Genomic DNA, 27,587 nt, shown 5'->3' with positions numbered 1-27,587 from the left:
GCTCAAGTCCCCTAAGCATCCTCCTGGCTCTCCCTTGGACTCTCTCCAGCAGGTCTCTGTCTCTCTTGACCTGGGGAGCCCAGAACTGGACACAGGCTTGCAGCTGTGGTCTCAGCAGGGCAGAGTAGTGGGGGAGATGAGCCCCCTTATAATGCAGGGCAAGAGAAACATGGAGTTCTTTAGTGCTGCACTGAAATAATTGGCAATATGGTTTCAAATCCCCTTTGGAACAGAAAAGCTAAGGGTTCTAAACTAAGAATTATCAAATAGTAACCATGGGGCAATGGATGGAAACTGCAGCCCAGGAGGTTCCACCTCAACATGAGGAGGAACTTCTTCCCTGGGAGGGTCCCAGAGCCCTGGAGCAGGCTGCCCAGAGAGGTTGTGGAGTCTCCTTCTCTGGAGCCTTTCCAGCCCCATCTGGATGTGTTCTGTGTGCCCTGTGCTGGATTCTGTGCTCCTGCTCTGGCAGGGGGTTGGACTGGAAGATCTGCAGAGGTTCCTTCCAACCCCTGACATCCTCTGATCCTGTGAACACAAATGTTTGTATCAAGAGAATGGTGGAGGAACTCCCATGGTTGAAACCTAACCCAGCATAACAAGCTAGAGTTCTAAAGAAGCAGGTAGGTGATTTTTGAGGCAGGTGTTTAGCAAGGTGCCATCACCTGAAATTCAGATTGCTGTTTGGCAGATGGCTTTCATTACCTTTCACAGCTGAGAAGTTCCTGATGGTCTCCGGAGGTCCCTTCCAAGCCCTACCCTCCTCTGCTCGGGTGATCCTGTCCAAGCTGAGGCTGCATTAGAACAGGAAGAGAAGGTAGCAAGCTTGGCAGCGTAACCTGCCAGGCTCTGAACAGATGGGCTGCTGGGGGGGTGCTGCTCTCCCAGTGGCATAACTCATGGTGGGGGATAGTGGCAGTGACAGGTTTATAGGAGCTGGTGGTGCTGCCTCTGGGGCTCGCTGTCAGGATGATTCCTGTAAATGCTCTGGGTGGGTTCCGGTGAGTAAATAGTTAGTAATTTACTGTGACCAGCATTAAACTATTTCTGGCTTTGAGTTTACTTCAAGGGATGGTGCTCAAAAAATTCCTACTCCTGTCTGATTGACACTGAAATGCTCTTTACATGAAAGCTTGTTTATGGGCAGTGATTCCTTTGACAGATTTACAAGTGTCTGTGGAGCTTTAAAAGACTATTGCCCAATAGGCATTAAGTGAGAGCTGTTCTGTTTTGTAAATATTTTCACTTATATTGGGGATTTTTAAGGAACTTTCTGAGCCAAGTACTGCATTAAATCCACAGACAGTGGCAAACTGATAATCAGCACTTTCCAGCTTTGTTTTAATGCTTTGCTAATGGTTTCCATTTCTCTGGCCAAGCTCTGCAGTGGGTGAAGCACGATGTACCTCCAGCGATTTGTAAGGGCTTTCAAATCCCCACTGCACACTCAGAGCTGCTAATTTTAATTTGGCCAGAGCTCCTTCAGAAATAAACAACTTCCAAAGCAGCAGATTGCACTGAATTTCACCAACCTACAGTGCATACCAAGGAAGTGAACCAGAGGTTTCTTACAGTGAGAGAGAACTTGCATCTGTTGGAACTCAGGAATGCTCCAACAGGTTGTTTATTTTCTCAGATGACCATTTTGGAATGAGATGCTGTGTGCAGTGTGCTGGGTGTCAGAGTGCCTTCAGACCTCTCAGAATGCCTTCAGATTCCTCTCATTTTCAGAATTCTATCCTATCCTATCCTATCCTATCCTATCCTATCCTATCCTATCCTATCCTATCCTATCCTATCCTATCCTATCCTGTTCTGTTCTGTTCTATATCTTATTTATTTTTTCAGAAAGCCTTGCAGAATTTATTCCATAGAAGGAATGCAGAGTAGGAAAGGGAAAATGTTTCTGTTGTAATGAATGGGATATATAAATATTAGAAATTCAGGGAATAATAAAATGGTTTGGGTTGGAAGGTACCTCCTAAGGTCATCTAGTCAAGCCCCCTGTGTTCAGCAGGGACATCCTCCACTAGATCAGGTTGCTCACAGCCTTGTCCTTGACCTTGAATATCCCCAAGGAGGAAGCCTCAACAACCCTCCCAGGCAACCTGCTGCAGTGTTCCAGCAGCCTCCTGGTGCAGAACTTGTTCCTCACATCCAATCTCAATCTGCTCTGCTCTCATTTCAAACCATTGGCCCTGGTCCTGTCCCTGCAGGCCTTTGGCAACAGTCCCTCTGCAGCCTTCTTGTAGCCCTTCAGGTCCTGGCAGGCTGCTGTTAGGTCTGCCTGGAGCCTTCTTTTCTCCAGGCTGAACACCCCCAGCTCCCTCAGCCTGTGCTCATAGCAGAGGTTTCCCAGTCCCTTGATCATTTTCATGGCCTTCCTCTGGACCCTCTCCATCAGGTCCATGTCTCTCTCTTGATGTGGGCTCCAGAGCTGGATGCAGCCCTGCAGGTGAGGCCTCCCCAGAGCAGAGCAGAGGGGCAGGATCCTCTCTCTCCATCTCTGGCCACCCTGCTTTGGATGCAGCCCAGGCTGCCCCTGGCCTTCTGTGCTGCAGTCTCACCCTGCCTGCTCCTGGCCAGCTGCTCCCCTCCAGCACCCCCAAATCCTTTATCTGCAGGGCTGCTCTGAGCCTCATCATCCCCCAGCTTGGATTGATGTCTGGGATTACCTCACACACCACAGCATTTTTAGCAAAGAAAAACCATCAGAGCAACTGCTGGAACAGCTGTCCAGGGTTGGGGGTTTAATATACAATTTTTGACAGGATTTGGTGATTTTATTAATTTTTTTAAGCAATATATTCCCAGTACATTTTTGAGTGAACAACCAGAACTTAGCAAACTCAGTGTATGGTAGTGATCAGAAACCTGGATAAGAGGTTGTGTAGGATTGAGTCAGGTCCTAGAGTTGTGTGGTAGCCTTTCATCAGCATTGCAAATCTAGGGTGACAAAGAATGTGTGGAATTGTATCTGCCATTTTCATCAAGACCTTGGATTTAGCCCTGTCAGGACTTTTTTTTCCCCTCTTCAGATGAGTCTTTATTTGTGTTTGATTTGTGATTCCTTTGAATATACTTCCACCATTCTGTCACAGGATCAGAGGATGTCAGGGATTGGAAGAGACCTCAAAAGATCATGGAGTCCAACCCCCTGCCAGAGCAGGAGCACAGAACCCAGCACAGGTCACACAGAACACATCCAGATGGGGCTGGAAAGGCTCCAGAGAAGGAGACTCCACAACCTCTCTGGGCAGCCTGCTCCAGGCCTCTGGGACTCTCACAGTGAAGAAGTTCCTCCTTGTGTTGAGGTGGAACCTCCTGTGCTGCAGTTTATATCCATTGCCCCTTGTCCTATCCCAGGGTGCAGCTGAGCAGAGCCTGTCCCCTCCCTCAGATATTTATATTTATGCAGCCCTCAGCTATTGATAGACATTGATCAGATCCCTGTCAGTCGTCTTCTCTCCAGACTGAACAGCCCCAGGGCTCTCAGTGCTCCATCCAGTCCCTTCAGCATCCTTGTAGCCCTCCCTTGGACTCTCTCCAGCAGCTCCCTGTCCCTCCTGAACTGGGGAGCCCAGAACTGGATGCAGTATTCCAGGTGGGATGTCACCAGGGCTGAGTAGAGGAGGAGGAGAACCTCCCTGGCTCTGCTGGACACACTCCTCTGGATGCCCCCCATTGGCCTTCCTGGCCATAGGGGCACATCCTTTGCCATATCTATCCCCAAGCAAATCTGCTGACGTTCCAGAGCTCTTCCACCTGAAGGGTTTGTGGTCCCTGCCATCATTTTCAGCCTGAAAGATGCATTTGTTTTGTGGTCCCAGCCATGCTTTTCTTCTAGGTATTGGGCAAGGAATCATTATTTTGCATGGGACACTTCATTATTGAAGAGACAGCTGAGACCAGAGAGATTTCAGCAAGGATACAACATCTCTTGAGAGTGCAGTTCCAGGTGCAGCTCAGGACTGCCTTCAGCCAGTGGCTCCATACCTGTGTCTTGTTTTTAACATCAGAAGGTAGATAAATTCAAGTTTCATTCAATCCTTCAGTGCAGTTGACTTTAAACAGAAGGAGTTAACCTTCACTTGCCCAGGTAGGGGTTTTTGTTTGTTATTGAGTGAGGTGGGAGCTAAATCCAGAGGCAGTTAAAGGAGGATCAAGCAGCCTAGGGCAGATGCTTTGCCTTTGTGCTTAGCAGGTTTGCATTTCATCAGCTTCCATTAGCCCCAAGCTTCAAACATCCTCAGAGCCCTCCAGCCTGTTCTGGCAGTTATGTGAAGGAACTTTGGGTAGCAAACTGCTAGCTTTTCCTTTCAGATAGCCATCATCTAGATAAATGGCAGCAGCAGAGGGAAGCAGCCAGAGGTCTCTTTTTAAGGCTTTCTGATAATGTAAATTCTTAAGAGGCTGCCAGCATTTCGTTCACTTCTTTTGTCTCCTCCAGTTTCATTGTTTCAAGATGACTTCAGCAGTCCATGCTGGTGTCTTATCATCATCTCATCTCTAGACTTGCAGCATTTCCAGCAGCACCTCTGATTCACTCACTCTGTATCATCTCTCCCTCTTGCTCTTCTCTTCTGTGCCTTCACCTGGCGCTTCCTTTCCTCTCATGCCAAACACTGATCTTCTTCTAAAGGATTCCCTACCCAAATCAACTTTCCCACTGCACAGCAGTGCTGCTGCTGCTCCAGACTGGCCAAGAGTTCAGCTTTACTGGAGGGGTTGTGTGTGTGCTATCTTCTTAATTTAGAAACAATATATCCTAATCTTGGTCGTTTAACTAAGCGGGACATAGCTGAGTAGCCTAAGTCTTGTGCTCTGAAAGCTTGTAGGGAGCACCCAGGAAGCTTTACTCCAGACAGTGCATTATCAGCACCTGAGGGGAGACCTCACTGCTGTCTACAACTACCTGGAAGGAGGCTGGAGTGGGGCTGGTGTTGGTCTCTTCTTACAAGTAACCAGCGATAGGATGAGAGGAATGGGTTGGAGTTGCACCAGGAGAGGTTTATGTTGGACATAAGGAAAAACTTCTTCACTGAGAGAGTGGTGAGGGGTTGGAAGAGGCTGCCCAGGGGGGTGGTGGAGTCCCCATCCCTGAAGGTGTCCAAGAAGCTGCAGATGTGGTGCTTCAGTGGTCATGGCTGTTGGGTTGTGGTCGGGCTGGATGATCTGAAGGGTTGGGGTTTTTTTTTCCCCAGCCTTGGTGATTCTACAGTTCTGTGATTTTGTGCTGATGCATATTCCTAGACATCTGCTTCTGAATGGCTGTGTACAAACATATTTATGTCAGAGCATTATCAAATCATTATAATCTTGCAATCTTTGCAGCCTTCCATGTGCATTTCACAGTGACTGTGTGCATTTTATGGTGAGTGTGTAGCCCAGTGCTTGAACATCAGTGGTGTACCAACACCTGTGCCCTTTCCTCACTTTAGAGAAAACAAGCTCTCAGTGCTGCCTTCTACAGTTATCCAGAGATTTATTTAAACACAAAGCAAAACCCCAAACCTGTAGCTGCTGCCTTCTTCAAACTTCCAGCCAGCAACTTAAGACTTTCTCAGTTGTTTTGCTAGATGTCCTCCCCACCCCCTTACAGCTCTACTGTGTCTGTCTTCTTCCCCAGCACAGTGTTACAATTTGCTGGAATAGCTGCAGAAATCTTCTCATTCCCCAAATACAATTGCTAAGTGCACATAAATTTGATTCAGTGCATGACAGTCATGGAAAGTTCACATTTTTAATGGTAAGAGGCTTGTATCACAAGCAAATAATCTTTGGGAGTTGTGTAAACTTCCCTGGTTTCTCACTTGTTTTGCTCAAGCTGATTTATTAAACCCACATCACTAAGCAGCTAATCAAAGCCTCTCCTCCCCAGTCTGTGGTGTTTAAACTCACACTCCCTTCTGCTTGCTATCTGTCATCCAAACAAACACCCACTAGGGATGGGTTGGACTTGATGATCTGGAAGGTCTTTTCCAACCTGGTCCTATTCTATTCTATTCTATTCTATCCTGTTCTGTTCTGTTCTGTTCTGTCCTCTACTCTTGACCTTGCAGAGGTCTTCATTAGCTCTGCTCTGAAGTTTCAGAGCTCTTTCTTTGCTGCAGGTTGCAAGACTAGAGGTTAAAGATCAGCTGAAGCCTGTAGCTCAGCCCATTTTGCCTAAGTTCTGGAGCTCCTTAATAATCATAGAGGATCAGAGAATCATAAAATGGTTTGGGTTGGAAGGGACCTTAAAGATCATCTAGTACCAACCCCCCTGCCATGGGCAGGGACACCTTCCACTAGCCCAGGCTGCTCAAGGCCCTGCCCAACCAATAGCATAGGACAATGTCAGTAACTCAAAGGCACTGAGAAATGGTTCTAAAACTCAGTCTAACCAACAAATAAAGATGGGGAAGGAGCTGTATCTCTAACCAGCACCTCATCTGTGACAGGCCCTGACACACTAAGCAGTTCAAGGCTTCATTTGACTCATGTTGTTTGGTCTTTTGCAGCAGCATGTATTGCATACACAAAGATGTGTTTATAAGCAAGTAAGGAACAAAACAGCCTCTCCCCACATGGCATAGAGCTGAAGGGGGCTGCAAGAGAGCTGGGGAGGGACATTTTAGGGTGTCTGTTAGTGATAGCACTGGCAGGAATGGATCCAGGCTAGAGGAGGGGAGAATTAGATTAGACCTTAGGAAGAAGTTGTTCCCCAGGAGGGTGGTGAGAGCCTGGCACAGGCTGCCCAGGGAGGTGGTGGAAGCCTCATGCCTGGAGGTGTTTGCAGCCAGGCTGGATGTGGCTGTGAGCAACCTGCTGTGGTGTGAGGTGTCCCTGCCAGTGGCTGATCCTTGAGGTCCCTTCCAACCCTGACAATGCTGTGATTCTGTGACATGAATTCAGCATGGCTTCTAAAAGCCTCTTTCCTTTATGCACTTCTGACAACCCATGGAAAGCATCTATTACTGCACCTACCTTAGAGGGAGTTTTAACTTGCAAGCAAGTCTCAGGTTTTACAAAGCAATATTATAAATGTCCCAGGCTGACAGGAGGTCAGGGGTTGGAAGGATCATCGAGTCCAAGCCCCTGCCAGAGCAGGAGCAGAGAATCCAGCACAGGGCACACAGAACACATCCAAGATGGGGCTGGAAAGGCTCCAGAGAAGGAGACTCCACAACCTCTCTGGGCAGCCTGCTCCAGGGCTCTGGGACCCTCCCAGGGAAGAAGTTCCTCCTCATGGTGAGCTGGAACCTCCTGTGCTGCAGTTTCCATCCATTGCCCCTTGTCCTATCCCAGGGTGCAGCTGAGCAGAGCCTGTCCCCTGCCTCCTGACCCCCAGCCCTCAGCTATTGATAGACATTGATCAGATCCCTCTCAGCCTTCTCCTCTCCAGACTGAACAGCCCCAGGGCTCTCAGCCTCTCCTCCCCAGGCAGTGCTGCAGTCCCTTCAGCAGCCTTGCAGCCCTCCCTTGGTCTCTCTCCAGCAGATCCCTGTCCCTCCTGAGCCGGGGAGCCCAGGGCTGGATGCAGTATTGCAGGTGTGGCCTCACCAGGGCAGAGCAGAAGGGACTTTCCTCCCTGCACTGCTAACTTACATTAACATGACATTTTAATTACAAGCTCTCAACTTCTGTTGCCACAGGGCTTTGTTCATTTCTACTGCAACAAATTGATTTGTGTCACAATGTTAGCAATATTTGTGTCATGCAGCCACACTTCAACTCCTGGATTGAACTGGAAAATTAGTTTCCATCTGAATTTAGCTGCTTGGAAATGAAAAAGGTGCAATGAAGTCTTACAGTAGTTGATAAATTCAGTTGCTGCACAGGAAGTGTTTGCATATTGGTTTCTAACAGTCTCATTTCATCTTTAATGTGGGGTGCAGGACCTGGTGAACTTCATTGGAAGTTTCAGGAGTGGCAGAATTGGTTGGCAAATGACCTGGAGTTTGTAGAAGTTGGCATAGCATCAGGTCTTAAACTAACAGATAGATTCAATTGTAAACAAATTGTTAGCTTGTTACAGGCTTCTACTCTTTCACATCATGGCCTGGAACTGGAATGCTTCAGTGCAGCTGAATTCCTGCATCTGTGTTCAGAAAAATCATTGAGTGGAGGATGTCTGGCACTGGTTGATTAAAGTCAGTCCAGAGCCAAGGCAGAAACCAAGTGCAGAGCTTTCAGTGTGATCTAGAATTTGTGTCTGAGGCAGGCTGTGTGAGTGGCAAGTCTCAGCACACAGCACAAACTCATTGCTGCAGACAAATTCCACTCCACAAATGTGTACAGAATTTTCTTTGGAGGCTAGGCTAAGTACTGCTGGTTTGTATGGTGATATGGTGGCTGGATTCTTTCTTTGCCCAGGGAGGTGGTTGGGGCCCCTCCCAACCTGGAGTTACTCAAGGTGAGGCTCAACAGGGCTCTGGGTAACCTGCTCTAAGAGGGGATGTCCCTGCTGACTGCAGAGGGGTTGGACTGGATGAGCTTTGGAGGTCCCTTCCAACCCAGACCATTCTGTGATTCTATGACTCTGATTCTGTGACTGTGATTGTAAGATTCTATGATTCTGTGGTTCTGTGACTCTATGATTCTGTGACTATGATGCTATGATTCCATGACTCTATGATTCTGTGACTCTATGATTCTGTGACTATGATGCTATGATTCCATGACTCTATGATTCTGTGACTCTATGATTCTGTGGCTATGATTCTGTGATTCTGTGACTATGATTCTATGATGCTGTGATTCCATGACTCTATGAGTCTATGATTCTGTGACTCTATGATTCTGTGACTATGATTCTATGATTCCATGACTCTATGAGTCTATGATTCCATGACTCTATGATTCTGTGACTCTATGATTCTGTGGCTATGGTTCTGTGATTCTGTGACTCTGTGATTCTGTGGCTATGGTTCTGTGATTCTGTGACTCTATGATTCTAAGATTGTGTGATTCTGTTTCCAGTTCCTCTAAAGGCAATCCAGGTGACTAAGTACACTGCAGGCTTTCACACTCTTGCCATCCACTTCTGGTAGATGAATTGTGCCACAAATATCTCTCAACTTCTTTTGCAGCCTCTGAAAAGCAGATGAAGTTAGTTTGCAGAGAGTCTTCTGAGGAGCATCTCCAGCCTTTCAAGGAGAAATTAGAAGATTTCTTCCACAAAGGTAATCAATTCAATAATAATAATAATAACAACAACAACAATAACAAGGCTGGGGAGGGGTCTGGAGCACAGCCCTGTGAGGAGAGGCTGAGGGAGCTGGGGTTGCTTAGCCTGGAGAAGAGGAGGCTCAGGGGTGACCTCATTGCCCTCTACAACTCCCTGAAGGGAAGTTGTAGCCAGGAGGGGGTTTGCTCTCTTCTCCCAGGCAAGCAGCACCAGAACAAGAGGACACAGTCTCAAGCTGTGCCAGGGGAGGTTTAGGCTAGAGGTGAGGAGAAAGTTCTTCACTGAGAGAGTCGTTTGCCATTGGAATGTGCTGCCCAGGGCTGGGTGATCTCTGGAGGTCCCTTCCAACCCCTAATGCACTGTGGCAGTGTGAACTGTGCCTCTGCAGTGAGGAGTTAACTGATAGTGCTGAGCATCCCTTGAGCATCTGCTTCCAGTTTTGTTTGTTTAAAAAAACCCAATCAAATATTTGTGGCTGGTTTAAGCAAATGTAAGAAAAAAAACCACCCTAAATTTGTCTATTATCTCTCTGCCAGCTCACAGCAAGTAGCCAAAGCTCAGCTGCTTCTCTGAAACTTCTGGCTGGAGAGGAGGGTTGAAGCTCATCGATAGGAAGGGGCTTTTCTCACACACCATTTCCCATCCTTTTCAGTCAGTGTGGAGTTGGAAATACTGTAAGGGGGAAAAAAACCCACACACAAATCCAAAACCACAGCAAACCCAACCCCAACCCAAACCACACAACACAGTGATTTGCTTCAGCTGAGCTGTTTAGGTTTCCTAATTACAATTAATAGCAATTAAAGCTGATACGTGCTGTGCTGTAGCAAGCAACGCTGGGAGTGTTGTGGAGACTGACATTCTGAAAGGCTAGAGGGGATAAACTGTACTCCTGCTGAGGTCAGAGCTGCTTTGTGTAACTGAGTGTAACGAAGCCTGCTGCCTTCCACAGGCAGGGAGGAGCCAGAGCCTTTGGGTTCTGTTCCCAGTTTAGCTCCTTGACATGTGGTGCTGGAACAGTTGGGCTGAAGCTCTCTTTCAGAAAGCCTTTCACTGCTCTGGGAGGCAGAATGCTAAATGGTGATGCTTGCTGGGGGGGTGGGTTGGCTCTTTCTTGGGTTTTTTGGAGTGGAAGATAATCTTTGTTGAGTGCTCTGTGATTCCCACATCATCAGTAAACTCTGCTGAGGACTCATTAGCTTTTCTTTCCCTTTGCTTTTTGCAAAGGGATTAATTTTTCTCAAGGGGGAAATAAACATTAGTAGATTGAAGAGACCTAATTGTGGCCTTCCAGTGTCTGAATGGGCACTGCAAGAAAGCTGGGGAGGGACGTTTTAGGATGTTGGGGGGGGATGGAACAAAACTAGAAGTGGGGAGATTCAGATTGGATGTGAGGAAGAAGTTGTTCCCCATGAGGGTGGAGAGAGCCTGGCACAGGTTGCCCAGGGAGGTGGTGGTAGCCTCATCCCTGGAGGTGTTTGCAGCCAGGCTGGATGTGGCTGTGAGCAACCTGCTGTAGTGTGAGGTGTCCCTGCCCATGGCAGGGGGTTGGAACTGGCTGAGCCTTGAGTCCCTTCCAGCCCTGACAATTCTGTGATCCTATAGTGTGTGCAACCAATTATATTTGTTTTACTGTAATGTGGAACTTGAAAAAGCCTATAAATGACTATCTGCTTCCCTTACTTGGGGCTGGAATTGCTGTGTGGGTTTGCTTTCAGGGCTGCATTCATAATGTTTTCCATTTCAGTTGCCATGATAGGCAAAAAGAGCTTTGAAATCATGAAATTAACAATTTGGAGGCCTCATTCATTTATTAAACTCTTGCTCAGATTGGCTTAGAAGGAAGCTTCTCCTTTGATACAAAGCTGGCTCACACAGAAATACATCAGAAGAGAGAGATGAATATCAGAAAGATGCAAAGCACTCTATTGAAAATGAACAAAAGGAGCAAAGAGTTTGGTTGCTGCATCTATGAACCTCACTAGCAGGGATGCTGGCCAGGAGGCACTGGGGGAGGTTTTCATGGCATTTTTTATTCTCCTTGTTCGTTCTATCAAGAAAGAAACAGGGAACTAAATCACAGTCTCACCTTACATTAGAGGTTGGAAGGGACCTGCAGAGATCATCCTGGAGATCCAGAGCAGCATCACCCAGGGCAGGCTGCACAGGAAGGCATCCAGGTGGGGTTGGAAAGGCTCCAGAGGAGACTCCACAACCTCTCTGGGCAGCCTGCTCCAGGCTCTGCCACCCTCACTGTCAAGAAGTTTCTCCCTATGTTGAGCTGAAGTCTTCTATGTTCAAGTTTATATCCATTGTTGCTTATCTTGTTCCTGTGCACCACCCAAAAGAGCTTGGCCCCCTCCACTTGCCCCCCACCCCTCAGCTATTGATAGACATTGATCAGATCCCCCTCAGCCTTCTCTTCTCCAGACTCAACAGCCCCAGGGCTCTCAGTCTCTCTTCACAGGGGAGATGCTCAAGTCCCCTAAGCATCCTCCTGGCTCTCCCTTGGCCTCTCTCCACCAGGTCTCTGTCTCTCTTGACCTGGGGAGCCCAGCACTGGACACAGGCTTGCAGCTGTGGTCTCAGCAGGGCAGAGCAGAGGGGGAGCAGAACCTCCCCAGCCCTGCTGGCCACACTTCTCTTGCTGCCCCCCAGCATCCCATTGGCTCTCTTGGCCCCCAGGGCACATTGCTGTCCCATGCAGGACTTGCTGCCCACCAGCACTCCAAGGTCTTTCTCCATGGAGCTGCTTCCCAGCAGGGCAGCCTCTAACCTGTCCTGGTGCCTGCTGTGATTGCTGCCCAGATGCAGGACTCTGCACTTGTCCTTATTGACCTTCCTGAGGCTTGCCTGCAGCCAGCTCTCAGCCTGTGCAGCTCTGGTTGGGTGGCAGCACAGCCTGAGGGGTGTCAGCCCCCACCCAGGTTTGTATCATCAGGAACCTGCTGAGGGTACTCTCAATGCCCTCAGCCAGGTTGTTGATGAAGATATTGACCAAAACTGGACCCAGTCCTGATCCCTGGGGCATGACCTACAGGAGCAGACTCCAGCCTTAATAAGACTGATTTGCATTTTGCTGCTTGGCTGTTTCATGTAGCTTGTCCAGCTTAAGAAATGTGGGAATGCAGAACACAGATGCATGCAGGAGCTTGCTGAAAATCTGATCCCAAATTTGCCTTCCCTGGTTCCAGGTCAGAAAGTGCATTAAAAAATACCTTTAGTCTGGGCTTGATTTCCTCCCTGACATACTGGAATGTGCAAGTCAAAATCTTTGTGCTTCCTATCAGAGCAGGGCTGCCTCTTCATTTCTCTCAGAACAAAGCATCTTGGTGGTGAAAACTTTGCTGTTCAAGGAATTCATTTAGTTTACAGCAGAGCCTGGGAAGGGAGAGTCCTGGTGTCAGGCTTTGAAAATCATTAGTAGTGGACAGCCAAGCTCTGTGGGAAAGGCACTTGGTGCACTCCAGTGTCCGAGGTAGCAAGCAAGCTGGAGAGGGAGGGATGTGTCACATCAAGTGGATCTGCTGAGGCTAATCCCACAGTAAAAGAAATTTCCCTGTGTTTAGAAGCCTAGCACTTAGGAATTCATCAAATTCATTGCTTTGTTACAACTGCTGTGAGGCTGACACTGCATAAACCATCAGCACTCTGCAGCCGTGGGACTGCCCAGAGCAGGGCCGTGGAGCAGGCTGTTCCCTGCAGCCTGATGTCAGCAGGCAGGGCACTTGTTCAGACAAGGTTAGCAGCCACATGGAAAGCAGCAGTAAATCTGATCTTCTGCTGTTGAGTGATTCCTTCTTCATGTTTGTAGCCAGGCTGCAGTAGCTGCTTGGGCTTGCAGCCAGTCTGTGGTGCTCTTTAATGCATTTGTGGTGCACAATCGGAGCTTGGATCCACATTCCCTCATGTGCCTCTTAGAATGCACCATAGGCTGGGAGGTAGTACAGTGGGAAAGAAAAGGAGAAGTAAATTCTGTCCTGGTTAGCTCTCTTAACTGCTTTCTGCTTGGTGTTGCTCTTGGGGGGATTCTACCAAGAACTGAGAAATGTCCTGAAAAAACACAAGCTGTAAGGAGCCAGAAACGGATCAGAAGTGCTGCACTCCCTGACGTAAGCATGGGGAAGAGGGGACCTCAGAGCTGCCTGCCAGGACCTGAAGGGATCCTGCAGGAAGGCTGCAGAGGGACTTTCCATCAGAGGGTCCAGAGACAGGCCAAGGGGGAATGGTTTGAAGCTGAGGCACAGCAGGGTCACACTGCAGCTGAGGAAGAAGTTCTTCAGCAGGAGGGTGGTGAGGCTCTGGCACAGGCTGCCCAGGGAGGATGTCATAGGATCACCTGGGTTGGAAGGAATCTCTAAAGGTCATCAAGTCCAACCCCCATGCAATGAGCAGGGACATCCTTCACTAGATCAAGTGGTCCAGAGCCCTGTTGAGCCTCACCTTGAATGTCTGCAGGAAGGGAGCCTCAACCACCTCCCTGGGCAGCCTCCTGCGGTGCTCAGCCATGCTCATTGTAAAGAACTTTCTCCTAGCATCCAATCTAAATCTGCTCTTCTCTAATTTTGCCTGCCTGGGGCTCTTCAGGCTCAGGTTGGATGAGGCCTTAACCAGTCAAGATCCTCCTCTAGACTTGTTCCAAGAGCTCTGTGTCCATCCTCTGCTGGGGACACCAGGCCATTGCTTGTTGCCATCTTAAGTTGGTTTTCACACCAAATTGGTTGCCTTGGTTTAAGTGTTTCCATTTCCTTCCTCCACATGCAACAACTTCTTAAAGCAGCTTTCATGCAAGACATCTCTGCCACTTAACTTCTCTTTTGAAGTTTGAACTCTGCTGTAGTGTATTTCACCTTCAGTTTCTTGTTGATTATTTCCTACTTGCTCCTCCTGGGTATACAAATGTTGCATCTTCAGTGTTGCCCTTGTGCTATAGTTGCCTAAACATGGTGATTTGTTGTCTTCATCTAGTAGCACCTGGGGTACTAGCCTGGGGAAAGCAACCTTCCTGCCTTAATTTACATCCCAAAATGTGTTTGGAGTGTAGGAGGATGAGAGTAGCATTTCATACCTTACATCAGTCAAATCCTTTCTCTCTCAAAACTCTGCTGCTTTCAATCAAAGCAGTCAGTGAAGTGTGAGGCAGGATGCTCACTGTCGTTTAGTAGCAGTGATCAAAAGGCCAAAGTACTCCAAGGCACTGCTGTCAGTATTATCAGTGCCATTTTCACAACAGCTCCTGCCCTTGGGGCACAACAACCCCAAGCAAGGCTCCAGGCTTGGGGCAGTGTGGCTGGAAAGCTGCTGGCAGAAAGGGACCTGGGGGTGCTGATGGACAAGCAGCTGAACAGGAGCCAGCAGTGTGCCCAGGGGGCCAAGAGAGCCAAAGGCCTCCTGGCTGGGATCAGCAATGCTGTGTCCAGAGGAGCAGGGAGGGGATTGTCCCCTGGGACTCAGCTCTGGGGAGGCCACACCTGGAGTATTGTGTCCAGTTTTGGGCACCTCAGTGCAAGAGAGATGTGGAGGTGCTGGAGCCAGGGCAGAGCAGGGCAAGGAAGCTGGGAAGGGCCTGGGGAATACATCTGATGGAGAGCAGCTGAAGGAGCTGGGGATGGTTAGTGTGGAGAAGAGGAGGCTGAGGGGAGACCTCACTGCTGTCTACAACTACCTGAAAGGAGGTTGTGGAGAGGCTGCTGCTGGTCTCTTCTCACAGGGAATTAGTGACAGAACCAAAGGCAATGGCCTCAAGCTGCAGCAGGGTAGATTTAGACAAGCAAGCAGTACCAGAATAAGAGGACACAGTCTCAGGGTGCGCCAGGGGAGGTTCAGGCTGGATGTTAGGAAAAAGTTCTATACAGAGAGAGTGATTGCACATTGGAATGGGCTGCCTGGGGAGGTGGTGGAGTCGCCATCACTGGAGGTGTTCAGGAGGAGACTTGATGGGGTGCTTGGTGCCGTGGGTTAGTTGTTTGGGCGGTGTTGGATTGGTTGATGGGTTGGACGCGATGATCTTGAAGGTCTCTTCCAACCTGGTTTATTCTGTGTATTCTATATGTATTCTAGACTGGACAGTAGGAAAAAATTTTCCCATCAAGAGTGGTGAGGGCTTGGAATGTGCTGCCCAAGGAGGTGGTTCAATCACCTGGATGTGTTTAAAGGTGGTTTGGATGTGGTGCTTGGGGCTCTGGTTTAGGGGTGACCCTTGTAGAGTAGGGTTAATGGTTGGACTTGGTGTTCCCTGGGGTCCTTTCCAACCTGAATGTTTCTGTGATGCTGTGATAATCATATTTCTTGTTCCTCTGCTGCTGCTGACAGGTCATACCATTGTGTCAATTTTAATACACTCTCAGATTAGGAAGAAATTTCTACTGCCACTTACTTCCTTTCCTAGCCTGACCACATTATAGTGTGGGGTTTAAAACAGATGTAGAGATCATCTTTGAAGTCCTTATTCATAGCAGTTTGGTATAAGCCCTGTAATGACTTCCCAAACTGCCAGAAAGCCCTGAGAAATGCTTAGAATTCTTAACTTTGCCTTTTCTCCCCCCTGAAAAAGTACATGGATGGGGGGGGGGAAAGGTAACACTCCAAACCAACATAGGAACCAAAGTCAGATACTTGTCTTGGCACTACTGCTGTGCTCCAACCCTTAACCTGCTTATGAGGTTATGGTACTTGTGCTGCTTTTTCTTTGTAAAGTTCTTCAGTGTTTTAGTGGTGAAGCAAGAAACTCAAGAATCATCTTTAAGAGCACTGAACTATGGTAACAGCTGCCTTGAAAAATGTGGTCTGTAGGCAACAGCAGAGGAGCATTTGAAAGGAGGATGATTAGGGGACTGGAGCACTGCCTGGTGAGGGGAGGCTGAGAGCCCTGGGGCTGTTCAGTCTGGAGAGGAGAAGGCTGAGAGGGGATTTAGCAAATGTTTATAAATATCTGGGGGCTGGGGGTCAGGAAGGAAGGGACAGGGACAGGCTCTGCTCAGCTGCACCCTGGGATAGGACAAGGGGCAATGGATGGAAACTGCAGCACAGGGGGTTCCACCTCAACATGAGGAGGAACTTCTTCCCTGGGAGGGTCCCAGAGCCCTGGAGCAGGCTGCCCAGAGAGGTTGTGGAGTCTCCTGCTCTGGAGCCTTTCCAGCCCTGTCTGGATGTGTTCTGTGTGACCTGAGCTGGATTCTGTGCTCCTGCTCTGGCAGGGGGGCTGGACTTGATGGGATCCCTTCCAACCCCTGACATCCTCTGATCCTACAGTTGTGGTTTTGTTGCCTACAATTATGAAGCTGTTCCTGTCAGGCAAAAAGAACCCCAACCCCCAACATCTCTGTAAAGATAGCCAATTCTGCAAGGCTCCAGGCTGCTGTAGTTTCTCTCTCCAGTCTGCATATCAAATACTGAGTCTTCCTTTTGTGACTAAAATGTATGAATATGAAGACTTTGGACTTCAAAGCTTTATTTTCTGTTCTGCTTATCATAACTCTTTTTTTTCCCCCTTTTTTTCTCTCTTTTTTTCCCTTTTCCTCCTCCCTTCATTTGTTTTCACTGAGATGTTTTATTACCTCTGCCACACAGATGCAGTTCTCACATTAAACAGTGTGGGAGGAAATTTATGCCCAGTGTCAAACATGAAAAATATGTCATACTTCCTTGCAGTGATAATGTTTGCTTAAACCCCCTTTTTTATCCTTCCCAGCAATGACATTGCAGAGCAGGCAGAGTTTGTGTTCTGGAGCTGGAACGCTGCTTGAGATGCCAGCAGCAGAATGACTTTAATCTTTCAAACTGTTTGTGACACTCATAACTGTTTTCATCACTCAAAGGGCCTTAGTATTTAAACAGATGAAAGAGTGATTTACATACACTGGCATCAGCCTGTGAAGCACAGAACCTTACTGCTGTGGCACTCTTGAGATGGTGGAGTTAAGACAATAGCCTGGGTCTGTTAGGACACCAAATAAGGTGTCCTGGAATGTGATTGCATCCATATGCCTCTTAACTGAAGCAATATTGACAGTGAGCTGATTCAAAGAGCAAGAGTTTGCTCTGAAATGAGTGCTTCCTCCTACACTACCACAAGAATTGCCAGCATCAAAGTCCTGAGAGTGGAAGGTAATTAACACTGTGGCTTTTCAGGAAACTTATCAATTGGTTATTTTGAAGCAGGTATGCATCAAATTGCTGCCATCAGTTCCACTCTAGCATGTCTCTGGGGACACCTAACAGCAGCCTGCCAGGACCTGAAGGGGCTGCAGGAAGGCTGCAGGGGGACACAGTCTCAAGCTGCACCAGGGGAGGTTTAGACTCGAGGTGAGGAGAAAGTTCTTCACTGAGCGAGTCGTTCGTCATTGGGATGTGCTGCCCAGGGAGGTGGTGGAGTCACCGTCCCTGGAGGGGTTCAAGAGGGGATTGGATGTGGCACTTGGTGCCATGGTCTAGTCGTGAGGTCTGTGGTGACAGGTTGGACTTGATGATCCTTGGGGTCTCTTCCAACCTTAGTTATACTGTGAGTCTGTGATACTGTGACTGTTCCCAAAGGCCTGCAGGGACAGGAGCAGGGACAATGGTTTGAAATGAGAGCAGAGCAGATTGAGATTGGATGTGAGGAACAGGTTCTGCACCAGGAGGCTGCTGGAACACTGCAACAGGCTGCCCAGGGAGGTGGTTGGGGCCCCATCCCTGGAGATATTCAAGGTGGTGCTCAACAGGGCTCTGGACAACCTGATCTAGTTGAGGTTCCCCCTGCTTACTGCAGAGGGGGTTGGACTGGGTGACCTTTGAGGTCCCTTCCAACCCAGACCATTCTATGATTCTATGCCTTGCAATATAAATTGGAGGCTTACACTCCACTGGCATGTGTGAGTGTATTTCAGAAGGACTTGTAGCCAGAAATGCAATGTCAGCCTTAGAAGACAAGGAAAGAACTCTTAGGGATATGTCTCTCTCAGTCCCCCCCAGCTTCTTTTCAGTTTGATTGTGTTATGCTGAGCTACTGTGGCTGCTGCAAAGTCACTGGAATTTCCTGATAGATAAGGTTCTCCTCTTAATAGCAGCTGAGCAGCATAATGCATGTCAGTGTTGATAATGATGCACATGATAGTTATGAACTCTGCAGCTGGGATTACTGCTGCCTTGTGTGGAACCACTGTCAGCTCTCTGGAGTCTAGCACTGCTTTAGCATTCTCTTGGAAACCTTTGTCTTCTGTTCAGTTCCTCTGCATTTCTTCCAGTTCCTGAGCCACAGGGTTATAGAACAAAGGGAAAGCTGAGCCACAGGTTGTATCATAGAGCCATAGAACAGATTAGGCTGGAAGAGATCTTGCAGCTCATCCAATCCAACCTCCCTGCCATGGGCAGGAATGCCTCTCAACCAGACCAGGTTACTCAAGGCCACAACCAGCCTGGCCTTGAACATCTCCCCAACCTCTCTGGACAATCCATTCCAGAGTCTTGCTACCCTTGTATGGAAGAGTTTCCTCCTAAGATCCAATCTAAACCTATTCTCCTTCAATTTAAATCCATTTCCCCTTGTCCTGTTGTTGGACCCTCTTGTAAAAAGTCCCTCTGCAGCCTTCCTGTAGGATCCCTTCAGCTATTGGAAGGCAGCTCTGGAGTCCTCCTGAAGTCTTCTCTTCTCCAGCTCACTCAGGTTATCATCATAGCAGAGGTGTTCCAGCCCCTTGGATGATCTTTGTGGCCTTCATCTGGACTTGTTCCAACAGATCTGTGTCCCTCTTGCAGTGTTGGTTTCTCTCAGGGATCCCACTAGGCTGTTCTGTTAGTCCAGCTGCTTTCTTCTTTACCTTATTCTTAGGCATTCCCTGCATGACTTGCTATTAGTCTGCTTCTGGTGTCATTGTTGTACTGCAGTCAGCTCCCCTAGCAGGCAGTTGCTCTGGATCTGCACTGCTATTGACATCCTTCTCTTACCCTATTTGCGCTGATGTTCAAAGTCACCCAACTAATACATTTTAAGCCCATGTCAAAGCTGCCCTTGGCAGGAAATCAGAATGCTCCCTGACTCATGACTTCAGTTGATACAGCCTATGAGCAAGTGCTTACATATATGGGAGATACTACTTCCAAGGAAGGAGTGCAGTCAAGAAGTGGAAGGGTTGGGTGGAAGATCTTAATGTACTTAATGAAAAGCTCTCCAGAGCCATTACTACCTGCCATCACTCTGGGCACTCTCAGGTTGTTTGAGCTCTGTAATTTCACACCACAGTCTTAGGATGAAGCTGGGAAATATGCTCCACTGCTACCATAATGCTGGGAGCTGGGGGTGCTCAGCCTGGAGAAGAGAAGGCTCCAGGGGGACCTTGGAGCTGCCTGCCAGTACCTGAAGGCTGCAGAGGGACTGCTCCCAAAGGCCTGCAAGGACAATGGCTTGAAATGAAAGCAGAGCAGATTGGATGTGAAGAACAAGTTCTGCACCATCACAGTACCACAGTATCACAGTATATTAGAGATTGGAAGGGGCCTCCAGAGGTCATCCAGCCCAACCCCCTGCCAGAGCAGCATCCCCCAGGGCAGGCTGCACAGGAAGGCATCCAGGTGGGGTTGGAAAGGATCCAGGGAAGGAGACTCCACAACCTCTCTGGGCAGCCTGCTCCAGGGCTCTGCCACCCTCACTGTCAAGAAGTTTCTCCTCATGTTGAGCTGAAACCTTCTCTGTTCCAGTTTGTATCCATTGTTCCTTATTCCTGTGCACCATCCAAAAGAGCTTGGCCCCCTCCACTTGACCCCCAGCCCTCAGCTATTGATAGACATTGATCAGATCCCTCTCAGCCTTCTCTCCTCCAGACTCAACAGCCCCAGGGCTCTCAGTCTCTCTTCACAGGGGAGATGCTCAAGTCCCCTAAGCATCCTCCTGGCTCTCCCTTGGCCTCTCTCCAGCAGGTCTCTGTCACTCTTGAACTGGGGAGCCCAGAACTGGGCACAGGATTGCAGCTGTGGTCTCAGCAGGGCAGAGTAGAGAGGTAGAAGAACTTCCCTAGCATCAGGCTACTACTAAGGTCCCAAAATTGGGCAGTGACAGAGTAAAACCAGGTGAATCATCCAGTGTTGCAAGATTAAAGCTGGGACAAAAGGCAGGTTCTCCCAGGCAACTTGTGACAGGACAAGAGGCCATGGCCTGAAGCTGTCCCAGGGGAGGTTTAGGTCAGATCTTAGGAAACACTTCCTCATGGAAAGGCTGATTAGGCACTGGGATGGACTGCCCAGGGAGGTGCTGGAGTCTCCATCCCTGGTGGCCTTTAAGGAAAGCTTGGATGTGGCACTTGGTGGCAGGGTTTAGCTGATGCGCTGGTGGTGGCTCATAGGCTGGAGCTGATGATCTCAGAGGCCTTTTCCAGCCTCAGTGATTCTGTGATTGTTCCATGTGTTGATCACCAAGAGGGCAAACTCAGAGAGCATTCATTCCTTCTACTCTAATGCAGTTTGGTGTTTGCTGTCAAAACACTGACTGACATCATCCTGACAAAATACTTCTTAAAGTTAGTACCCTGGGGTTTCTCTCTGGCCAGAAGGGGAAATAATTGCAGGTTCAGGTTTGCTTCTCTTTATACACTGTTCTTTCCAAGTTCCAGGCAGCTCAAAGTAGTAACTAGGGAAATTTTCCTGCACAAAATCTGAGCTGGGGACAAACTTTTTTGTGTTAAAACCAAGAATTAGATGCATGGATAGGAGGAAAGTATTTGACAAAGACTTGTGGGTTTGTAGAGGAGTTGGCTGCATCTGTGTTTGGGAGATTATTGAGGATTACAGATTCACAGCGTGGTTTGGGTTGGAAGGGATCTTAAAGATCATCTAGGCCAACCTCCCTGCCGTGGCAGGGACACCTCCCACCAGCCTGCTTAAGCCACCTGGCCTTGAGCACCTCCAGGGAGGGAGCATCCACAGCCTCCCTGGGCAGCCTGTGCCAGTGCCTCATCAGCCTCTCCCTGGTCAGAATTTCTTCCTAACCTCCAGCCTAAATCTACCTTCCTCAAGCTTCAATCCCTTCCCTCTTGCCCTGTCAGGCAATCATAGAATCAGTAAGGTTGGAAAAGACCTCAGAGATCATCAACTCCAACCTATTACCTAACACCTCCTGACAGCCAAACCATGGCTCCAAGTGCCACATCCAAGCTTTTTTAACACCTCCAGGGATGGGGACTCCACCACCTCCCTGGGCAGCACATCCCAAGGGCCAATCTCTCTTGCTGGGAAGAATTTCTTCCTCACCTCCAGCCTAAACCTCCCCTGGCACAGCTTGAGACTGTGTCCTCTTGTTCTGGTGCTGGGTGCCTGGGAGAAGAGATCACTACAAGCCTACAAGCCCTTGTATCACTACATGCCCTTGTAAAAGTCCCTGCCCAGCTCTCCTGGGGCCCCTTTTCAGGTACTGGAAGGCTGCCATTAGGTCTCCCCAGAACCTTCTCTTCTCCAGGCTGAACTGAGAAGCTCTTTGGGAGGTTGGAAGCTGTTGGGAAACAATCAACCAGTGGTGGATCCAAGCAGGTTTCTCACAACAAGTCTCATCAACTACTATTAAAAGGCAAACCCTCTTGACCTTGGCATCATAACAACCTGGGGACCTGCCCTAGTGAGGGTGCCCCTGCTGCTGAGCTGCATTTGTACCAAGCAGAGCTATTTCTGTAGAATGCACAGAGCTTTTTGATTATTTTTATCCCCTTTTGATGTGTTCCTTAAATAAATTGAGGAGCTTAGATAAGTTCCTTGATTGGGTTAAATGAGAAGTTAGCTAAAATGGCCTTCTTCTGCATGCAGGTGGGTGTGCTCCTCGAGCAGGAGCATTGCTTTCTTTCCTATTTTCTTGCTTTTGTATATTTTATATAATACATATTTTATGTATTATTCATTCTGGCCTAATTCCCCCTATTTAAATTCCACATTTCTCCTGCGGAGCCTTAGGATTTCCTACCCGAATCAGGAGTCTTTGCAAACAGGAAGGTTGTTGGTTAAAGGGTCAGGGGGTTAGTCAAGGATATTTTTCCCCCTCTTGCATTAAGCACAAGGAGTTCTACTTTTTGTTTTTCTTAAATAAGATTTTTTTTTTAAGGTGTTCTCCAAAACTTCAGTGGTGACTGAGGGCTGAAATGCTGAGCTTTGGAGGCTGAGCTCTGTCAGGTTCAGTGATGTTAACAGATAAATGTGGAGAGGTTTCCTCTCTGCCTTGTTATATCTGATGTGTGGTTTGATAAACTGTAAAAGCAAGGAGTGTTTGGTAAGCTACAGGCTTGGGATGAGTGGCTGGAAAGCTGCAGCTTGGAGAGGCACCTGGGGGTGCTGGCTTATCATTGACTGACCATGAGCCAGCAGTGCCCAGGTGGCCTCCCTTGGACTCTCTCCAGCAGATCCCTGTCCCTCCTGAGCTGGGGAGCCCAGAGCTGGATGCAATATTCCAGGGGAGGTCTCAGCAGGGCAGAGCAGGGAGGAGAACCTCCCTGGCTCTGCTGGCCACACTCCTCTGGATGCCCCCCGGACCCCCTTGGTCTTCTTGGCCCCCAGGGCACATTGCTGTCCCATGCAGAACTTGTTCCCCACCAGCACTCCCAGGTGCTTCTCCTTGGGGCTGCTCTCCAGCAGATCCCCTCCCAGCCTGCCCTGCTGCAGTTTGTTTCCTCCCCAATCCAGTCCATTCTCAGTGCTGCAGATCTTTCTGTCTGTGCCTTTTTGTGCTGTTTTTTGGGGACAGTTCTTTGTTTCTTAAAGAACCTTCCTTGCCTTTTTTTTTTCCCCTTCTCCTTTTCCTTTCCTTTTTTTCATTGAAACAGAAAGGCAGCAAAGAAACAGATGTGTCCCATATAAAATATGTCATAAATCTTGTCTCACAAATTCTTTGCTCTGAACTTTCTGACAGAAACTGTCAAATACCCACTTTTAATTCTGGTATAAAATGTTCACTTCTGTGTCACGGCGCCAAGCGCCATATGCTGGAATAAAGTCAGCAACCAGCAATAAAAAAGGAGAAGGGGGGGTGGGAAGAAAGGGCAACATAGGCACCTTTGAAAGAGCACAAACCATCAGCAGGCAGCAAGGTCCATATAAATCCACGGAGAATTAATCTCAGCTTTGCCACTATCCTGCTGTGCATTTACAACGAGGCTTTGCTCTCGACCACCAGAAGCGGCTGGCTTTGCAGGGGGAGCCTTATCCTAATGAGGGGAAAGTGGAAGGAAAACAAAGCAGCAGCTTTTAAACTCCCCACCCCCCATCCCCTGGATCACCTAGAGGAGCGTGTCCTAGCGTGTTCAAACGTGTGGGGCCACCGCTCCCCGGCACGGCTCGCCCTGCTGCAGCCGATCATGCGAAACCAATCTGGGCCGAGCTCAATCAGCAGGAAGGGCTTCGGCTTCATAAATCACTTGGGATCGTTCCACCGCCGTGGCTTTCCTCTCCCCTGAAAGTTTTCAGGCCACAAATCTCACCAGCTTTGCTCAAATTAGGTTAATGATATTTGTGCAGTCCTTCCCTCTTCGCCCACCGGGTTGGCTGCTGCTTCACCAGCAAATTCACTTGGTTTTGGGTAAATGACAGGGCGGTAGAGGTTGGAATGAGAGATCACCCAGTCCAACCCCCCCTGCCAAAGCAGGAGCACCTTTGGGAAGGCCTCCAGCTTCTTACTGGGTTTAATTTGACAGGCCCTGTCCCTGGAGGTGTTTAAGATCAGGCTGGACGAGGCTCTGGCCAGCTTGATCTAGTGTGGGGTGTCCCTGCCCATGGCAGGGGGGTTGGAACTAGATGATCCTTGTGGTCCCTTCCAACCCTAACTGATACTATGATACTGTGACTGTTTACAAGTATTGGCTTTGCTATAAAACTGTGCTGGTCCTTCAAGGTGTTCCTTCTGCTTGCCAAGGAAGGTTGCAGTTACAGATAAACAGGAGAGTCAGGTTTCCCAAACACAGCATCAAGAGCATCAAAACAGGAGAATAGAATATAGGTTGGACATGATACTCTTGAAGGTCTCTTCCAACTTGGTCTATTCCATTCCATTCCATTCCATTCCATTCCATTCCATTCCATTCTATAGAGAGAAATGATTAACATACTCAAATTGTCACATACATGCAGGAGTTTGTGTCATGGCTTTGTGTTAGAATCATAGAAGGGTCTGGGTTGGAAGGGAGCTCTGAAGGTCAACCTTGTTCTGTTTGAAAGGCTTAGAACTAATTTTTCCCACCCATAAACTGCATCCATACCTTTAGTCCCCTCAGAGATTAATCTTGGAATTAGACCACAACCTTATAAAAGTTGATTAAGAAGAAATTAGAACTTAGGCTGTATTTCTATAGCATGAATAGGCTTAAAAAATTAGTAATGTCTTTATTCTCTGGAGCCACAAGTGTGGGAGAGCAGCAGCTCAGTGGCTTGGTGGCCTTGGAGCAGGAGGCAGGTTCAAACACCTTGCTTTGAATACATTCAAAATGGCAATGCTAATTTGTGTCTGTAATGAACAACTCCAGAACACAGAAAAGTGAGACTGGTGTCGCTCCTCATTTTAATGGAACCATTCCCTTGTTGTGTAGAAGGCAGCTGAAAAAAAAAACCACAAACCAAAACCAAACCAAACCAGCTTGAAGTTAAAATTCTCCTGTGGAATAGGAGCATCACACCAGGAAACACACGTTTTAAGAAGTATAGGAATCAGTAGAAATAAATACACAGATACAGAAAGGGAAATATAGACGTAGAAATAGAAAGAAATAGAAGCAGAAGTAGGAGTAGAAATAGAAGTAGAAGTAGGAGTAGAAATAGAAAGAAATAGAAGCAGAAATAGAAATATAGAGAGGTAGAAAAAAAAGAAATAAGTAGAAGAAATAGAAATAAAATAGAAAGAAATAAAGAGATAGAAATGGAAGTAGAAATAAAAACATATAGAAGTAGAAATAGAAATAGATAGAAGTAGAAATAGAAATAGATAGAAGTAGAGATAGAAATAGAAGTAGAAATAATAGAAATAGAAGTAGAAAGAAACAGAAGTAGAAATAGAAGTAGAAATAATAGAAATAGAAGTAGAATCAGAAAGAAATAGAAGTAGCAATAGAAATAGAAGTAGAAATAATAGAAGTAGAAGTAGAAAGAAACAGAAGTAGAAATAGAAGTAGAAATAGAAGTAAATAGAAGTAGCAATAGAAAGAAATATAAACAGAAAGAAATAGAAGTAGAAATACAACTAGAAGTAGAAATAGAAACAGAAGTAGAAAGAAATAGAAGTAGAAAGAAATAAAGTAGAAATAGAACTAGAAGTAGAAATAGAAATAGAAATAGAAAGAAAACAGAAGTAGAAGTAGAAATAGAACTAGAAGTAGAGATAGAAGTAGAAAGAAATAGAAGTAGAAATAGAAAGAAAACAGAAGTAGAAGTAGAAATAGAACTAGAAGTAGAAATAATAGAACTAGAAGTAGAAAGAAATAGAAGTAGAAATAGAAAGAAACAGAAGTAGAAATAGAAATAGAAGTAGAAAGAAATAGAAGTAGAAATAGGAAGAAATAGAAGTAGCAATAGAAAGAAATATAGGTAGAAATAGAAGTAGAAATAGAAACTTGGTAATTACTGCTAATCTTGCAGCAAAATAACCTCCAAGCCTTTTTCTGGCAGATTTGTAGGCAGCATTGGCACTTTTAGAAGAAAATGTCCTTTCCCAGGGTTTTTATTAGCTGTGAGAATAAAGAGAAGCCCTCTCCTGGATGTGTTGCTCGAGTGTCTTCTGCCGGTGGCTCTTGCCCGTGTGTGTGCGCAGACGGCTGCGGTTTGCTGTGGTTTGGTGGTGTGCAAAGTGTGGAATCTTTGACAAGCTTTGCTGATTTCTGCACGGGAAACAGGAGTTAATGAATTAGTGTTTGCCCTAAGGTACAGGTTGGAAACTGACATCCCCCATGAGCTGTGGGGAAAGTTGTTTGTTAAGCAGCTGTCCTGGGCTGCCCAGGGGCTCCCTGTGTGGCAGAAGCGTTTGTGCATTGTGGCTTTCTCGGGTTAAAAACCCCAATTTCTGTCCCACTGCAAAGGAAAATAAACTTGGAAGGGCTGCTTCGGGGCAGCGTGATTAAGACCTCCTGGCAGCAAGTGTTCTGCAGATTGTTTTGAAAGGATTTGAGATGTCTACAGCAGTATTTAAACCATCTGAAAAAAAACCCCACCAAACCCTGCATGGCCAAATCCCATGTTCAAAAATGTGAGATTGGCTCATTTAGAGCAGAGGAGAAGGGAACCAGGTGATGGGGACCACACCTCCCCTTCCCCTGGTAGGAATCTGGGAGGCATTGGCCAGTGGTGAGCAAGTGTGACAGAGTTAGAGGTCAGGAGGTGTGAAGCTCCCAAAATCTCAAAAAAATTATGTAGCTAAGTAGACCAAAGTGACCCTGTTAGACTTGCAGGAGAGAAGGGCTGCATCCAAAGCAGCATTGCCAGCAGAGCCAGAGAGGTGATTCTGGCACTGCTCTGCTCTGGGGAGACCTCACCTGGAGTGCTGTATACAGGTCTGGAGCCTTCAATAAGGGAAGGACATGGACCTGATGGAGAGGGTCCGGAGGAGGGCCACAAAAATGATCAGGGGGTTGGAGCACCTCTGCTTCAAGGACAGGCTGAGGGAGCTGGGGGTGTTCAGCCTGGAGAAGAGAAGGCTCCAGGCAGACCTAACAGCAGCCTGCCAGGACCTGAAGGGGGCTACAGGAAGGATGGAGAGAGACTGTTTGCAAAAGCCTGCAGGGACAGGACCAGGGCCAATGGCTTCAAACTAGAGAAGGGCAGGTTTAGACTGGAAGAAGTTCTTCACTGTGAGGGTGATGGAAAACTGGAACAGGTTGCCCAGGGAGGAGGTTGAGGATTGTTCCCTGGAGATATTCAAGGTGAGGCTTGATGGGGCTGTGGGCAACCTGCTCTAGTTGGGGATGTCCCTGCTGAGTGCAGGGAGGTCAGACTGGATGACCTTTGGAGCTCCCTTCTGGCCTGGACCTTTCTGTGATTCTATGATTTTATGATTCTATGATCATGAACTCAGCCCTTAATGAAACATCAATGAAACCACCTGGGAAGGAGCTCTCAAGTACAGGTCCAGGCCAGACCAGCTTTCAGTGATCCCATTGCTCCCAGACCTTCTTGCTTAATTGATACCACCCAGGAAAGATCTCTTGATGAGCATGGGATCAGTTCTTCAGGGAGGTTTCTTCATTGCAGTGCATTGAACATGCAATGAAATGTTTACTTCTTGTTTCCAGGCTGTCTCTTGAATTCCAGGAGTTTGTGAAGCCTGCCAATTAGAACTTAGTAATTAGATAAAGTTAATCATAGAATCACAGAATGGCTCAGGTTGGTAAGGACCTTAGAGATCATCTGCTCCAGCCTCCCCACCATGCCCAGGGACACGACTCAGCTGCTCAAGGCCTTATCCAGCCTGGCCTTCAACACCCCCAGGCAG

At 47.7% G+C, this 27,587-nt stretch overlaps 1 protein-coding gene across 1 annotated transcript in view; it reads left to right on the top strand.

The window, feature by feature from the left end:
* The window catches only part of FMN1 (formin 1), a 158,418-nt gene that overhangs the window by 107,801 nt on the left and 23,030 nt on the right, over nucleotides 1–27,587 (top strand). The window contains exon 13 of the mRNA XM_009907850.2: nucleotides 9,075–9,167. Coding sequence (XP_009906152.2) covers nucleotides 9,075–9,167 — 93 coding nt within the window. The remainder of the gene's footprint in view (nucleotides 1–9,074; nucleotides 9,168–27,587) is intronic.

The sequence above is a fragment of the Dryobates pubescens genome, chromosome 5 (assembly GCF_014839835.1).
Source record: "Dryobates pubescens isolate bDryPub1 chromosome 5, bDryPub1.pri, whole genome shotgun sequence".
Lineage (NCBI taxonomy): Eukaryota > Metazoa > Chordata > Aves > Piciformes > Picidae > Dryobates > Dryobates pubescens.
This window is presented reverse-complemented; position numbering and strand designations above follow the sequence as displayed.